Source organism: Macrobrachium rosenbergii, chromosome 9 (assembly GCF_040412425.1).
Source record: "Macrobrachium rosenbergii isolate ZJJX-2024 chromosome 9, ASM4041242v1, whole genome shotgun sequence".
NCBI classification, from domain to species: domain Eukaryota; kingdom Metazoa; phylum Arthropoda; class Malacostraca; order Decapoda; family Palaemonidae; genus Macrobrachium; species Macrobrachium rosenbergii.
This window is the reverse complement of record NC_089749.1, coordinates 41,520,290-41,538,524: the sequence shown is the minus strand read 5'-3', so window position 1 is coordinate 41,538,524 and position 18,235 is coordinate 41,520,290. Positions and strand designations below refer to the sequence as shown.

General features: G+C 40.9%; 1 protein-coding gene across 8 annotated transcripts in view; it reads left to right on the top strand.

The window, feature by feature from the left end:
* The window catches only part of Rich (Guanine nucleotide exchange factor subunit Rich), a 256,565-nt gene that overhangs the window by 75,641 nt on the left and 162,689 nt on the right, over positions 1–18,235 (top strand). For all 8 annotated transcript variants that reach the window (XM_067108968.1, XM_067108971.1, XM_067108969.1 and 5 more), the window contains exons 10-12: positions 8,105–8,344; positions 10,220–10,492; positions 14,766–14,862. In XM_067108968.1, the coding sequence (XP_066965069.1) occupies positions 8,105–8,344; positions 10,220–10,492; positions 14,766–14,862 (610 nt within the window). The remainder of the gene's footprint in view (positions 1–8,104; positions 8,345–10,219; positions 10,493–14,765; positions 14,863–18,235) is intronic.

Here is an 18,235-nt window from a genome sequence, read left to right as displayed (position 1 = left end):
AAGAAACCAAGAGACCGTGTGAGGACGGGTTGCTGGTCTCAGACGAGCACATGCCTTTGGGATTGATGAAAAGTATGAGTCTGTTAGGTTAATGTTAAAGCCATGCAAAACACTTTCTTCAAGGCTGACTTAGCTGTGGTAATTGTAGCTGCAGCTAGACCTTTTTCAAACAATGACCTAAAGAAAGAGATTGCCAAATTTGTGGTCATAACCTGAGCTTCAGAATGTTTAAGGAAAGATGCCAGTTTTTTAACTGCTGAATCGTACTGCCTGAGAGTAGATTCTCTTTTATCTGATTCCAAGAACAGAGTGTTAACTGGGTCTATATCCGCCCCCTCTCTGAGTGGCAAATTTCATAAAGTCCACAAAGCCAGGGCATTCAGAATTCTTGAGGAAGCTGACACAGTCCGCGTTTGTACTACTTGTGTCAGTTTGGGTCTGGGTAACAGATGACACTTGAATTTCAGCTCCAGCAGAAGAGGGTACCAGTTGCTCTTCGGCCAATTGGGAGCTACCAGAGCCACCTGCCCCTTGAAAGACCTGAGTTTGTGCAGCACTTTCAGCAACAGGTTTACCGGAGGGAACAGGTAAATCCTCTGCCACTTGTTCCAGTCTAATGTCATTGCATCTGTGGCATGAGCTTGAGGGTCCAGGTTGGGGCCACATAACAAGGGAGTTTGTGGTTGCTCTCCATGGCAAACAAGTCTACCTGGAGACCTGGAACCTGAAGGCAAATCCAAGCGAACGAGGCTCTGTCCAGAGACCACCCGACTCCAGAGGAGTTGACCTGGACAGAGAGTCCGCAGTGACATTCCGGACCCCTGCAAGATGAGTGGCTGATAGGTGCCATTTGTGCTTTTCCGCCAGAGAGAAGATGGCTATCAACACTTGATTGATACGACTCGACTTGGAGCCTCCCCTGTTTATACAGTGTACCACCACTGCACTGTCCAAAACCAGTCTGATATGGATCTGTTTGGGAGGGCTTAGCCTTTTCAGAGTCAGAAACACTGCCATTGCTTCCAGGATGTTGATATGGAACATGGAACATTGGACCATGTTCCTTGTACTTTTTCAGATTGAGAATATCCTCCCCAGCCGCCAATGAAGCGCCTGTGTGGATTACTAGTGATGGAGGAGGAAATTGAAGGGGCACTGATTTTGACAGACCCTTGACTGTTGACCACGGCCGGAGTCTTTTTCTCAAAACTGGAGGGACTAGAGACACCTTGTCCCTGAGTTTGATATTGGCTCGTCTCCTCCACACTCTGTTTATGTCTGTCAGTTTTGCCTTCAGCAGCAGATCTGTGACAGATGTGAACTGAAGAGAACCCAGGATCCTCTCCTGAGTCCTGCGAGAAGCTTTCCTGCACTTGAGGAACTGCCTGGTGGCCTTGGGTATCTCTCTCCTTTTGGCTGGTGGAAGAGACAGTCTGTGTGAGTCTAGGTCCCGCTGGATGCCTAGCCACCAAAACCGAGCCTCCGGAGTTAAACGGGATTTCTCCCTGTTTATCTGAAAGCCTAGGGACTCCAGAAACTCGATCACTATGGCTGTATCTCTCCGGCATTCCCGGACGGTGGATGCCCAGATTATCCAGTCGTCTAGGTATGAGGCTAGCATGATCCCGGGACCGTGAACTGCTGTACTACTGTCTCTGCCAGCTTGTTGAATATTCGGGTGCTATGTTGAGCCCAATGGCATGACTCTGAATGCATAAGCTTGCCTTCCCAGTCTGAATCCTAGGTAAGGAGAGAAGTTTCGCAATCGGGACATGATAGCATGCGTCTGAAAGATCTGTAGACGTGGTGACGGCTCCACGAGGAAGTAGAGTCCGCACCTGAGAGATTGTAAGCATGTGAAATTTGTCGCATTGTATGTAAAGGTTGAGACGAGACAGATCCAAGATTGCTCTGTTAAGCGGAGCCTTTTTTGGGGACGCTGAACAGTCTGCCTTGGAATTTCAGGTGCCTCAGTTTCTTTATGGCCCGTTTTGAGTAGTTCCTTCACGAAGTCCTGCAGGGCTTGTGAAGGGGGTTGATGGAACCTGACCGGAGGTGGTGGGTCCTTGACCCAACTCCATCCCAGTCCCTTGGAGACTATACTGTGGGCCCACGGGCTGAAGGTCCACTGATTCAAACAGGTAAAGCCTCCCGCCTACCTGAATCTTCTCATTGGGAAGGGGAAGGTTTACTTTTCTCTGCCCGGCCGCCTCTTCCCCGGGAGAGGGACCGAATGCAGCCTTGCCTCTGAAGGCAGCTCTTGCTCTGCTTCCCTTTGCGTTTTTATTGAAGCCACGAAAGGAACCATGGCTTTCATAGGCTGGGTTGTGCGCCGGAGACGCGTCACAAAGGTGGGGAGGCAAGGGAATGCTGTGCCGGCTGCACCAGCACAAACTGTTGGGGTTGGGCTTTTTGAGGTGGAAGGCTGACCGACCGGAGAGACTGGTACAGCCTGAACTACAGTTGGGGTTTGTGGCCTCCTAAACTTCTTATACCTTTTCCCCCGACCTGCTATGGGAACCGGAGGACTCGGAGATTTTGCGTTTTGGGCGGAATACCCCACGGGAGCGGAGGCTCTGGTTAGCCCTGGTTGCTTCCGCCAGGACATTATTCACCTTGTCCTCGGGAATAAATTAGCCCCCAAATCGAGCTTTTCATCAGTTTATTAGGCTCGTGCTAATAGTGGCGTCCTAAAAAAATATGTTTTGCGACAGTTCATCCTTGCCGCTGTAAAATCAAACAGGTCTGCTTGGAATCCCGCCAGCAGAGATTCAGTTAAGACCTGGAAAAAGGGTTCATCTGAATACAACACAGCTGTCGCCTCTGCCATGCACAAGTTCATTGCACGGCTCAGCCGACACCCAGCGTCGAACTCCGGTTTCAGGAGAGCCTCCGAATTTTGGGAAGCTGCTCACTGAAGAGAATGGACGACAGTCTGGGTCCAGCTTGCCTGCCGTAAAGGTGGATGGGACATCGTTCCAGAATTGGAGTCACCGGGGAGGACCAAAGAGGTGGGATCGGTCTCCGGAGCTGCGGCATCAACACCCTCCATGCATGCCTGAACAGTTGCCTGAGCCACTTTCGACATGCAAGGAGTTGCGATCCTATCCCCTAAGAAAACATAGTAAAATTTCCTTTGAAGGGGGTCAACTTTGTGTTCTCTGCTTCCCACTCCGCAAGGGTGCGAAGCAGAGCCGATTGAGCCCTGATCCCTCAGGAAAGATGACTGTCTCCTTAGGGACCTTATCTATTCTCACCCACGCTTCCTCTGTCAATCTAGCGAAGCCTGGGTAGGGAGGAAGCAGACCTGGAGGAAAGAACTCCAGCTCCTGAAGTCTGCGCGTCCCAAGGCCTTCAATGGTTAAGGTATCCTCATGCTGGGGAGCATGAAGAGCCAAGCGCCAAGGGGTTCCCTTATCAAAAGGAGGAAGGGCGGAGGCGTCCCGAATGGTGTAGGACGGAGCTGACCCATCGAGCGCACGAGCCCAGAGATCTTGGTCTCCTGGCTCTGCAGCTTTTCCAATACTGTCTTCCACCTCTCGTCCATCTGCTTGTTGATTGTATCAAGCAGCATGCTGCCAATTCTTGAAAATTGGAAGCAGGTTGACGAGGGGGCTGGCTTTGGCTGCCCTTGATCTCGACCCCTTTACAGAGGGAGTGTCACTAGCTACGGAAGCCACCGGGCTAGAAGCCCATGACTTCCCCGGGGGAAAGGGAGTTGCCTTACGGGAGGAAGAGGACTTATATCCCTTACCTTTTAGTGACTTTTTTACCTTGGGGATGGTCGATGTCGACCTATCCCCAAGGTAGGAGGACTTCTGGAAACCCTGACAAGAAGACACAGAGGATGAAGGGGAATTAAAAAGGGAGTCCGCTCCCTGCCTCACTTACCTCCCTACCTACCTCCTGGTCCGGTTCCACATTCATGGGCTCCAGGTCCAAGTTAATGGCCGCCACTTCTTCTGACACTTCCGCTGCTATGTTGACATCCTGGGAGGGCTGTGTCGCTCCCGGATATGCTCAATCAAAGGGGCTGCCACTTCTGCTGGGACAGCCGCAGCAAACCGGGCGCCGGGAAGAGGAGGTTACAAATGGCCTCCGAGAACATATGGCCTCCCCGACGGACATTCCTCCCAAAACCAGCCACCCAACCCTAAGGGTGGCCAAGGAAGCGTGCATAGAAGCTTGTTTGGCCTGAAAATAATAAGGACTAACTAATTGCACATCAAGGACTTAAAAATATATATAAGGGATATAACAAGAACCTTATAAACTATCAAGTAAGTCAAGGAACCAGGTAAACTAAAGGCCAGAAGCTTTAGGCTTACCGACTCATCCTAGAACTGCTCAAACAAAGCATAGCACACTTCACATCCATCCGGTGCCAAACGATCAAGTCTCCCACCCTGACTGAATTAGAGCCGGAGGGAGCGGCAGACAACATGGCCACAGGGCTGGTGCAGCACTGCGGTGCACCTGGACTCCTGGCAGCGCACCATCTGTATGGATAAACTGTATATGAGTATGCTTATCTGAAGGCACGCCGGAGTAAATCTGGCGGAGATAGGGGCCTTATGCTAGAGCAGATAACAGGACATGCAATTAGCAGATTATTAGTCCTACCGGAGTAGTCCGGTGAAGCAAAACAGATATATTATACATGGCAAATAAATTAAGGAACGCTGGAGTTAAACTGACGGGAATAATATATACCTTAACCTAAAATCATGCAACATGACAGAGTAGTTATGACGCCGGATATGATCCGGACGTGAATGATATATACCTTAACCTAAGGTGATGCACACTTAGAATTAAATATAAATTGCCATGAGTGCCGGAGACCGCAGAAAAATCGCTGGTTAAATACATGGAATAGCAGTTTTTAATGCTGACATGTCATTCCAGTACTGAGACCCGGAAACCCGCTACCCCGCCAATGGTTACGATGTGGGGGGCGGAGGGTTCACTATTAGAGCAGTTCTCGTGACGTTCCATAGGAGAACAAAAGTGAGTAAAGCCAACATACTAAAACCAAAGACCACCGGAGTGGAAAAGGCTAGCGTAACGGGGGACAGAAGATCAGAGGAACGGAGTCAGCTGGGGTTGTGTAGGCCCTGAAAGCGTCTGGAGTTCCGCAAACCAATGAGGAAGCGAACAAACGGCTAACTAGCGAGGTGTATGACGTTAAAACGGATACCAGGAGGGTGGGTAACCTCCGACTGAGACCCGTCTGTCCCCCTCCCGAGAGTGACAGCCCCGAGAGGACGACACTCCACACACGGGAGGGATAACACATCACCTGCTATACAGGGAAAGGTGGGGAGAACGACATGGCTGTGTCACGATACCAAAGGTCGACTGAGTGGGGAAACCCCAGACACTGACGCAACCCCTACCGGGTGTTGAATGTACTGAGCCTCCCCGCAGGGGAAGAAGACACTAGCCAGAAGTTACTTAAAAGAGGTTAGGCTATGCACATTGGATTACTGCAACTCAACTCACATCTTTTTCCTGAAGACGAAAGCCTATAAAGGGAAAAAGGAGAGAGTGGAGGAAGGGGGAGGTAGGGGGAACTGTGAAGGGAGAAAATTTCCGTTTAGAAGGCCAACCAAGACCGACATGTAGGGCATAGGGCTATGCATTGCGAATCACTTTTCTCCCTTCATTAGAAGGAGAGGAGGATTAACAGAGAAGCAAGCATACCCAAAACACACGGAACAGCGGATGGAACAACGAACGTGGCGCTCCCCTTCACCGGCCCACACCTCCTTCCACAACTCAAGCGACCCAGTCGGGAGAAGGGAGCAGAGTCAATGAGCAAAGCTAACCTACGTAGCCTAATCAACCGATTAAGACGAGAGGGTTAGGCTAGTACCACAAAACACAAATATATACTGCTAAAATTTAACCAACAACAATACATCAATACATAAACAACTCAAAAATATAAAATAATAAACGCTTGTGCTAGGGGTATGTTCTACCCGAGCTAAGCGAACAGGAAGTGGGCAACCAAAAGGGCCGCTCCTGATGCCAGGCTAAGGTAATATTAATCCATAAATATCCATGTCATCCATTGTACCACAATTCAGAAAAACCGACTGTAAGATAGCACCAGCTTGGGGAACAAAATCTACTCGATTTGCAGAGCCAAAAATTCTTTATGAAGGGGTTAAAAGCATAAAACTGTGGGAGGACGCCCCTAAAGAATTGATACTAACACCAGTATTAATACCAGCACACTGGCCCGCTCAATGTAGATAAAATTCCCCAAAATGAACTTCCTGAAGGGGTAACGCCAATTGTAAGACAAAACATTAATGTAAATGACCCAGTTTAAACCTCTACTGAACTGGTCTATAGAGGCGCATCGCTAGGTCATCATGGCGGGGCCGGAGAACGAGAGGAATCAGCCTCGATATTTGACCCAATAATTATTAAATTAAGGGCCAAATACAGCCTCAATACAACTAAAACCCAAGAAGATGGTACTTAACTTAGTGGCGGTGATTTCAGTGACAGAAGACATGGTATTCCAAATTGCTTAAAAGAACACAGAGCACAAGCAAAAGCGTGATCACAGAAACGCGTGCTAAGATGGAATGTAGGATAGATGGCGCCCGGTCGTCAGGTACAGGTCCAGGGTGAGTTGCTGCTGGAACGGCTCTTCGTGCATCGGGGGTTTTGACATTGGGACGTTCTACAGAGTTAGGTCCTGTGGAGGTGATCGCTCTGAGGGTAGTAACCTCAGCATTCCTGTTGGCTTTTTTCTCTGGTATATTTAGCAATATTTATACCTAGAAATGTGTGCTCTAAGGGACATTTCACCGGCTGACACAGGTCCGGGGCTCAGAAATGATAATAATAATTGTAATGATAGTAATAAAAATAATAATAATAATAATAATAATAATAATAATGATAGTAATAAAAATAATAATAATAATGATTGTAATAATAATAAATAATAATAATAATAATAGTAATAGTAATAATAATAATAAGGTTAAATAATATGTAACTCAAAGAGAGAGAGAAACTGGTTTTCTCCCCTCCATTCGGGACATGTTTCGACCAGCTCAATGGTCATCTGGTCGTTGGGATGAGTCTGGAGACACAGGGTGCTTGTGGCAGTATATATAGGAGGGCTAAGATTAGGTCGATTTTTCATTGGCTGCCTGAAGTGATTCTCCTCAGGTGAAGTCTCATCTTGCACGGTGATGGTTGTATGCTCTCTTGCATGCTTGTGCTGGAGTGCACGTTAATGAGTGTATTATTTGGAGGGTTGCTGCCTGCAGATGGACGTTCCTGATTGGTTTGCTCATCCGGGGTGCCAGGAACGTCCATCTGTGGGCAGCAACCCCCCAAATAATACACTCATTAACATGCACTCCAGAGCACGCACACAAGGGAGCATACAACCATCACTGCGCGAGAGGAGACTTCACCCGAGGAGAATCACTTCAGGCAGCCAATGAAAAATGGACCTAATCTTAGTCCTCCTATATATACCGCCACACGCACCCTGTGTCTCCAGACTCATCCCAACGACCAGAAGATGACCATTGAGCTGGTCGAAGCATGTCCTGAATGGAGGGGAGAAAACCAGTTTCTCTCTCTCATTGAGCACCTTCACCACCTTAATCCCTTCATACTGCCATTCCCTTTTTCACATTGCTCACCTTCATTAAGTTTACTCCTTTGTTTTTAATTTTTTTTTTTACCAGGGTTTGTTTAAATAAGGTTGTAAGAAATTCGGGTCATTTCATTTGTATTTTAATTATTCTGCATGTCCTTATTAATGAATTCAATCCTCACCATTTTTCTGGCTTTGGACTGACTGAAGGTTGTTTAATAATTTATAGGTTATATAATGCAAAAGGTTAGAATGTCTGTTCAAACTTATGTAAAGCTTGTAATTAGAGACAACATAGACACTCAAAACATATGTAAAAAGTGGTGAATAATTCCTTAACATGTAACAATGTGGCATGTGATAAAGATTCAGATCAGTTTATGTTTGATTATAGGAAATTACCCCTCATTGTATTATTATAAAAGATTTTATTTAACTTACTGTTACTATTGGCATTTCTTACAGAGTCAATTAGGGCGGGTGCTACTTCAAGGGAGTGACTGTCTCTACCTCAACACATCAGAAGGTCTGGCTGGTGTTCCTGATTCCCAAGACTCGCTTGCATTCTATTTTGATGAAGAAGAAGAAGGTGCCTTTGAGGAGCCTACTCATTCCAGGGAGACCCAATATAATGTTGCTGCGAACAAACAGTGGATAGTGATACCAATACCCTATAAATATACTGCCTCCAATTGGCCGATAAGGGTAAGGGGTAGATTTGTGAAGAGGATGTTTCCTTTTATAGATTTTATAAATGGCATTTATTTATGTTTTGTATTTTAATATCAGGACTCTCTTGGACTTTGGGTATAGTGATGTTAATAGCATTGCCAGATCCATCAAACATTTCTATAGGCTTTAAAATGGGTCAGTTTTAGCAAATGGGAAGTTAAGAAAAATTTAAAGGAAGCTGTTATTTGATTGAAGTTCCTTTTTTATACTTCATCTTTATTTACTATTACTGTATTTTTTTTTCTATCAGTCATCCTATTCGGCTGGGTGGTTTTTATAGTGTGGGGTTCTGGGTTGCATCCTGCCTCCTTAGGAGCCCATCACTTTCTCACTATGTGCACTGTTTCTAGCAGCACATTTTTCTGCATGAGTCCTGGAGCTACTTTGGCATCTAGTTTTTCCAGATTCCTTTTCAGGGACCTTGGAATCATGCCTAGTGTTCCTGTGATTATGGGTACAACTTCCGCTGGCATATTCCATATCCTTCTTATTTCGATTTTCAGGTCTTGATATTATTATTATTATTATTATTATTATTATTATTATTATTATTATTATTATTATTATTATTAGGTAAATAAAGAGACCACCTTGTGTAAAGTATTGAAACTTAGGCTAAATTGATAGGGATGCTAGCCTATTTACAAACTGTCAAAGATACAAACGGACAGGGTCACAAGTTAAAATTATGTTCAGAGCACTCCCCTTTGCCATTCATAAGCTCAAATTTTGCTTTGGGCATCAATTCTGCTAGTAAGAATTTTTGTAAAGAAAATGAGGAAGAAGAACCCATTCCTTTAACCTCTTCCCTGATTATTCCTACTATTCTCATGATTAACTACTGCACCGTGTATTCTTCGTACAATCACAAGAATATTCATACTCTTAAAATATTCCTGTTTATTTCTATCTTCTCGATTTAACTGTGATGAATACCCATTTTCTATATTTATTTTTTTAAAATTGTACACTATTATAAGGAATTATTTTGGATGTTACAAAGGTAAAAAGAACATAAAATTTAGATTCAAGCAGCATTCAAAATATAGTATTCTTTTTACCTTTCTAGTATCCAAAGTAATTCCTTATAATACTGCATGATTTATAAAGAATACACACTAAATATAGAAAATGGGAAATATAGAAAATGGGTATTAATCACAGACTGAGTTAAATTGTGAAGATAGAAATAAGTAGGTATATTTTAGAGTATAAACAAATATTCTTGTGATTTTAAGAATACATGGTAGTTAAGCACGAGAATACCAGGGATAGTCAGGGAGGGGGTTAAAGGAACAGGTTCTTCTTCCTCATGTTCTCCTGTTCACTGCTGAAATTCTTATTAGCAGAATAGGCACCCAGAGCAAAATTTGAATGTAAACATGAGCAAAAATTATGCACAACTGTACATGTTAAAAACCACCTTATAAACAAATGAAGATTTGAACAGCTGTTCGGAACATAACTCTTTCATAAGTAGGGTAACGTCTAGTAGTTGGACGAAATAATGAATTTATTTTAATCAGGAATAAAAGTATCAGGATCAATTTATTTTTTAACCATTTCTTTCCCAACTGCTGTGACCCATAGCCTCATGTTTTTGTACGATGTAATTCAAATAAAAATGTAGTATTCCTGGTTTGAGCCATATTCTTGTAGGTTACATCATGTAATTATACATAAAATGTAGATATTTTTATAGATTTTAGTGTTTGCCAAGCAGTATTTTAAGATCTGGGCATCATAATATGGTTAGAGTATTGAAATAAACTTGCTGCTATGTTTCATTTTAAAAAACAGAGTTGTTTTTGCCACTTTTGATTACCATTATTTTCAATATTTTTTCAGTACACTTGCGTTGATGAAGCAGGGGAGCTACTAGGTGTGGCTGGACGCAATGGAGTGGCTCATTACTCCTTACGTTTGAGACGTTGGCATCTGTTTGGGAACGAGAGCCAAGAACGAGATTTTGTTGTTACTGGTGGTGTTCTCTGGTGGCGTTCGAATTGGTTAGTATTAGGAGCTTACAACATTCCTGCCAACACAGATGAACTTCGGCTTTATCCCCGGGAACAAAAGCTAGACAATCTTTTTGTTACTACTGTGCCACAGCCAGCACAGGTGAGTTCTCTTGTATCTACTTTGAAAGTCAGGAATTTTAACTAGGTTTTTAGAAAGAAAGAAAGATTGCACAAAATGCACTGTACATATGAAATATGATTTGATATTTTAATTCACTTATATGTATTTAATACTGTATTTATATTTGGTTATCTTGAAGGTAAGATTGCATAAAATTAATATAAATACAAATTTAGATATTTTTGACATTTTTTATGCATTTTTGTGCTGTATGGAATGAATTTTTAGTGTGTAAAATGTACACATGCATCATGTTAGGCAACAGTACGCACTTCCTGTGATCTCTCTCTCTCTCTCTCTCTCTCTCTCTCTCTCTCTCTCTCTCTACAGTATTTTTATGAACTTTTACATGATGCAGTTCAGTATTGCACTTGATACAGTGCAGTAATGTAGTTTGACACAATTTTCAGTCTGTATATACAATGCGTGTACGAGGTGTACATACGCATATGCATCACTTTAAGGTACACTATGCTCTTGCAGTTTTTTGATCATTCATGATCCAAAAAGCAAGTCACAATTGTGGCTGACTGGATTGGTGGTGCCTGATTAGTCTTCTCCAAGAGCACAATTAATGTAGGTGTCCTTGATATGATCGAGTTTGCACGTGTTTTGTGCTTGTATTTGGTGATGACTTTCATTCTTTGTGTTCATTGTGCAGAGGCCAAAAGTGTTTACTGACTCTCTAACTCTGTTGAATGTGTTCTTGATTGCCTTCCCAGTAAGCAAATATGGTTCAAGGATGAATGCTGAGAAGGTTCTGTTGGTGTCACATAGGGTCACTTTTCCAACCTTTACTACTTCCACTGGGATGGCGTCTACCTGGACCCCTCCATTTGGTCAGTGGAGGGTATGTATAGACCAGACAACAACCATGTGGCCTAGTTTGTCCTTTGTGCATGTCGGGAGATCATATCTCCCCCTTCCGGGTCTCTACTAGTTCAACTCTTAGAGAAGTAGGAGCTTTTTAGGGATTGTGGCCTTCTTTGGGCATCTTTGGAGGGCCTTCCATATTTATTTGGTTTATTCTTACAGGAATACAAACTGACTCCTATTTTAGTTGAGAACATCTTTCATGCTTAGCTGATCATTTGAATGGATGTAGTTAAAAAATTAGCTGGATGTGTCAGTGCTAGATGATGTCACATTTAGAAAGACCACCTTCAAGCCCTTCTGAGGCTTGGGTCCTGAGGGCTTCAGAAATTGAGGAGGGACTTTCTGAAGACCACTAGTCACCCCAGGCACAGGCAAGGCAATGGTAGAAGAGACTTCAGCCTGATCTTGCTGTGGAAAGGTCTACTGACTACTAACAGACTCCAGAATGGTCAAATTGAAGAGTATAGACTTGACACTGGCAAGAAGAGGTTTAACCACAGTGAGCTCATGTGATCAGTCACCAGTGTTTGTCATAAGCTGGTGTAGGTTGGTGCAGAAAAGGAGAAACAAGTAGGAAAGACTTGTTGAATTGACCTCAGTGGAGATGAGACTTGATGGGTCTGACTGTCTGACAGGTAGTTTAAACTCCTGGTGTGCATATCCTTAACTCTTCATCTCCCGAAGGAGGCATCAAGAGACTTTGACAGCCACTTGGTTTCATAGTCCTTTCCTCTGGTGATCTCCTGCAACTCTCCCATGGTGAAATCATCTCTGGTAATTCCTCTGGTGATCTTCTGCAACTCTTCCTTAGTGAAATCACCTGTGGGATTACCTAACTCCTAAGATTCCATTCTGTCTGATGAATGACCTCCCTGTGGGGAGATTGTCAAGGCTGCATTCTCTGCTATGACCACCTTCCAGGCAGTATTGTATATCAACTTAAGGTTGAACTTGCATGTTGTTGAGGAGACAAGGTATGGCATTCTCTCCCTTATCAAGACAGGTTTGGACAGTGTATTCTCTCTGAGCAGAACAGTCTGGTGCTGGATGCCTAATTCTCTTTTTGAAAAGAAAGGATGAGGCAGCAGTGAAGAGGAGACTGTCTGATATTCTGGACTCTCTTACCCACTGCAAAGTCTGCTTAAATTCAACTGTGGATTTGAAGGGAACCACAGTCAAGCCTCACTAGTCTGATGTCGGGAGGAACCCCCCTTTCAAATCAAGATTGAGTGCCTAGACATCTTCCTGTAGGAAGAGCTAGGAGCCTTCCCACCCATTTTGTACTTTCTCCCAGTTTCAGCTGCAGTGAGTTTGGGGATGCCTGTCATGTTGTTGGGCAAATGTGGCTGAGATAGGAACAGAACCCGGGGTAGTCTGTCCTTTGGGGTGGGTGCAGAGATCGGCAAGGAAATATACTGCTAAATTTAAGCTGTAAGTTGTAGCTGAAGCTGAGAAAAAAAATTTTCAAGCTGCTAATGACTATAAATTATCGTGCATCAGCAACATGGATGAAACTCGACCATAATTAAATGGAGAGAAAGTATTTTAATCAAAACTACTTGGCATGAAAGAACACATATTACTGCTAAGTTTACGCCAATAAACAATAAATACATAAAGCTCGTATTATGATGAAATCAGGTGAAAATAGCAAACGGAATCTTGATTTTTTACACAAAACAAATGCCCCAAATGGCCAGTGTCATCTATTAATGAAAATAATAGATAAATTAATTTAACAATGAGATGTAAAAAACTTCATATAACGAAAAATAACCTTGCCCCATATAAATAAAGTATCTGGAGATTCATTTACGCTAACTAGAAGCAAGAAAAACGCTCTGAACTGAAATAAATATGGCGAAATGAACTGCATAATCGATTTCCAAACCAAAACATTGATCGCTCTGATCGCAACTTATAATAGAAAAACAATATAAGAATATATACAGTATTATTGGATACTATGCATTAAAGCATAACATTTTAAAAGACCCATGGAAGAGATGCATATTCATTATGTTGATGTTTGTATGATACGATATTATGTGAATATATAGTACAGTATAATGTAGGCTACGCTATTGTATATGTATACGATATACCATAGTGTAGGCTAAGCTAATTCTTGTTTGTTATTCAATTTCTCTGTATTTTAATTATCATAAGTCACTCTGCATGAACCTCCAGAATTAGCTGATATTAATAATTACTATACTGTGTATGGATAGAGTATACTTTATAGTGTAGGCTAGGCTACCATATACTGTATGTATACATGGTACTGAATACCCTAGTGTAGGCTAGGCTATATTCTAGATTCGTTTTTTCCAACAAACGATGGGTTTTTTGGAACCTAACCCCCTTGTACATAGGATAATACCTGTAGAAGCATTTTTAGTTTTTCTTTGTGTGTTTGAATTATCAAAATAGGCAGTTCTAAGTGTTTTTAGAAGAGTTCTAAGTATTCATGGATTTTAGCTATTCGCGGGGGATGTGGTACGCATCCCCCGCAAATACGGGGGGTTTACTGTATATAAAACTTTATTTTATTATAAAAATGTCATCTTTCATTCTTAGAACTTCATCTATAATATATGTCTCCTATTCTTTCTTTTAACAAGGGGAGGGGTTGGCGATGGTAGAGCTATACTCTGAGCTTATCACTTTGTGCCAGGTCAAGAAAGCATCTTTTCGCCTGGTATACCCTGACAGGGATGTTACCAGGTTCTTGCTTTCCTTACTTGAAAGAAGCTGTACACCCTCTCTCAGAACGGTGGCCCTACCACTATGGCATCCTTGTGCTAAACTGAGTAGGTGGTTACAGATTTCATTGACCCCCTTTTTGCTTTTCACAGCTGGATTTTTGGCATATCTGGGTGGGTTATTTAACATCGAGTCTGTTGACTGAGATGATCTCCTACCTAAGGAGCGAGTCTCTCATATGAAAGGTGATGGTTTGTGCTTCTGTTGGAGCTAATGACAAATTTCAGAAGTAATTTGTATTTTTCCTAGGCTTAGAAACCAGGGCCTTTGATCAAATTACCCACCTCAGCAACCCAGAGTATAAACCACTGACCCCCATATAACCACCAATTAAACTACCTTGGCAACAAGGTCAACAACTGCCTCCAGCCCATGCTAAAGTGTACTCCTGTAGTAAAGGCTTTTGCTTGTATACTTAGGAAAAATACAAATTTCTTGAGAAATTTGTCATGTAGTGTTTTGCATTTTGTTAGTATCATATTGTTTTCTTCCTTATAGGAAGTTTGTGATATTATTGATAACATGTGTTTCATTTTATATACAGGTAGATTAAGAATGCTGTTCTTTAAGAAGATATATTCCACTATCAACTGTTTCTTTGTTGTTCTAGGTTTTATTGTTAAATATTTATGGTGACCAGCTCATTGTCCTGACTGCTGATTGCCACATTACTGTGTATAATCTGCAACCAAAAGAAGCAAACTCAGGTATTTTGCATGTGATTTTTTTCTCCTTACTTTAATGTTTCTTAATACAGTATGTAGTTTAGAAATATACTTAGTCAATATGTGAATGCACTTAGTTAACCTGTAAATGTACATTTCGACTCGTGATTGCATGTATTTCAACTTGCGAATGCATGTGTGTGATCTATATTTGCATGTTGGGTTTATGAATGCACTATTCAAGACTCAGTAAACCACCCTTTGCATTTCATGTTATTGATATTTGCTTGAAAATGAATAATTTTATTCCTTGAAAATGTTTGCAGCAGTAACACTGGAGGTGCCTTTTTTATACAGAAAATCTTTTCGGAATAAGCCACATTACTTGAATCTTTTATGGGGTTAAATATATGAAAATTAGCATTTGAATTATTTTTTGTATTCATTTTAATATTGATATGCAATGTTTTTAGGTAATTTTGAGTAATGTATGTAAGAGCCTTGGAAGTTTGAATAAGAATTACTTTGCTTTGAAAATTTATGGAGAATTATTTTGAAATGGGACTGAAACTTTAAAAGATGTTTTGGGTTGGAAAAAATACTGTACAATGAATATGTTTCTAAAGACTTCATAAATGAGAGCTATGATTTATGAAGTTACATTGTTTAGGTGAATAGATTCTGGGTAATGGTTTCTATGCTGATATAATTTGGAATTTGGTTTCACTGCTGCCAGTTCCTGTTTGCTTACCAAAAATGGTTATTTATTTTATTTAAATATTCAAGTTAGTTTGGGAAGAACAACATGCCCTTTTCTAGTCCAACTCTAAAGGAAAAGAGAAGGGAATTGGGTCCTAACCCAAAGGGAAGTGATAGACTGGCGGTCTGACAGACCAAGGATTTTTAGGAACAGTGTAAAAGTAAGCAGGAAGAGAGTAACCAAGACCTTGTCAAGTTATTTTCTTATTGTAATATATTGTAGATGTCTTGCTCTCTAAGCATGTTACAGACCAAGTCACAAGACCTTGTTGTAGACATGGTTTTACTGGTCATATTGCTCTATGCAATGATTTTCCATGATTTCCGACACGTGTGTGTAGAGGTCATTACACGTCCTTTATCTCAGATAATGGCACTGTTATGCTGTCTATTGTTTGTTGTTAAGAATTAGAAATGTTGTGTAGATGTTAAGGCTTATCTTATCAAGATGTAATTTGCCTAGCCATGCTTAAAATATCTTCTTTTATGGAGAGACTTTGTTGCTCTCTTTGGTAGTGTTAAATTTTTACAGTACAGTAGCTCACCGAGATAACGGATTAAAGCGTCCGAGCCTGCCCTGCTGTAAGAGAAACTCCAATATATCGTTGTATATATATATGTGAATGCTTGTTTTTGCCATAAGTAATGGTCTATTTATACCCTGTACTTCTTGAACTACTGTAAAAGACTTGTAACTGCTTATTTTAACAGTTCACTGCCTAATTTAATAGTTCAAACAAAAATATACCTTGAATTATCATACTAAAACAATTAAATATCAGTTCAAACAAAAATACACCCCAAACCATCATCCCAGAACACCCAAAGTCATCTTAGATTACTCTCCTAAAACTGTTACTCTTAAGTATATACACCCCTAAAGTACTTATAACAATGACTTATTAATTAATTTTAAAATATTATTATTAATGTAAACACAGAAAAATATCTATAAAATATTTAATACAAATTAACGCTTAAATGCCGACTGGATGTATCGTACGTCGACTAAAATTGTCTGATGGGTGCCGAGTGGACGTACCGTACGTCGACTACAAAAAATTTCAACCTTCGGTCAACTTTGACTCGACCAAAATGGTTGAAAAACGCAATTGTAAGCTAAAACTCTTACATTTTAGTAATATTCAATCATTTACCGTCATTTTGCAACAAATTGGAGGTCTCTAGCACAATATTTCGATTTATGGTGAATTTTTGCACAAAAATGGTTTTCTTTTTACGTCCGTGTAACTCGCCAAAAATTTCATAAATTCTTTCGTCATTTTGTCGTAATGTTTGCACCGTTTATATTAGTCGTTACATAAAGTTTTATATATGGAAATGTGCGCAATTTCATGTAGAATACAACAGAAAATAACTCATGGTTGTAGCTTCTATCAGTTTTGAAATATTTCCATATAAATCACGATAAGTGCCAAAATTTCAACCTTCGGTCAACTTTAACTCGACCGAAATGGTAAAAAAACGCAATTGTAAGCTAAAAACTCTTACATTCTAGTAATATTCAATCATGTACCTTTATTTTGCAACAAATTGGAAGTCTGTAGCACAATATTTTGATTTATGGTGAATTTTTGAAAAAACTTTTCCCTTACGTCCACGCGCAGTAACTCTGCTGAACATCTCAGAAATTCTTTTGTCACTTTGTCGTAATGTTTGCACCGGTTTATATTAGTCGTTACATAAAGTTTCATATATGGGAATGTGTGCAATTTCATGTAGAATACAACAGAAAATAAATCATGGTTGTAGCTTCTATCAGTTTTGAAATATTTCCATATAAATCACAACAAGTGCCAAAATTTCAACCTTCGGTCAACTTTAACTCGACCGAAATGATCGAAAAACAGAATTGTAAGCTAAAACTCTTACATTCTAGTAATATTCAATCATGTACCTTCATTTTGCAACAAACTGGAAGTCTCTAGCACAATATTTCAATTTATGGTGAATAAAAAAAAAAACTTTTTTCCTTACGCCCACGCATGTAACTCGGCCAACATCTCAGAAATTCTTTTTCGTCACTTTGTCGTAATGTTTGCACCGTTTTATATTAGTTGTTACATAAAGTTTTATGTATGAAGATGTGCGCAATTTCATGTAGAATACAACAGAAAATAACTCATGGTTGTATCTTTTATCAGCTTTGAAATATTTTCATATAAATCATGATGTGCCAAAATTTCAACCGTCGGTCAACTTTAACTCAACCGAAATGATCGAAAAACGCATTTGTAAGCTAAAACTCTTACATTTTAGTAATATTCAATCATGTACCTTCATTTTGCAACAAACTGGAAGTCTCTAGCACAATATTTTGATTTATGGTGAATTTTTGAAAAAACTTTTTCCTTATGTCCGCGCAGTAACTCGGCCGAACATCTCAGAAATTCTTTTGTCACTTTGTGGTAATGTTTGCACCATTTTATTTTAGTCGTTACATAAAGTTTTATATATGGAAATTTGTGCAATTTCATGTAGAATACAACAAAAAATAACTCATGGTTGTAGCTTTTATCAGTTTTGAAATATTTTCATATAAATCACGATAAATAGAAAAAATTCGACTTTCGGTCAACTGTAACTCGACCGAAATGGTCGAAAACTGAAATTGTAAGCTGAAATACTTACAGTC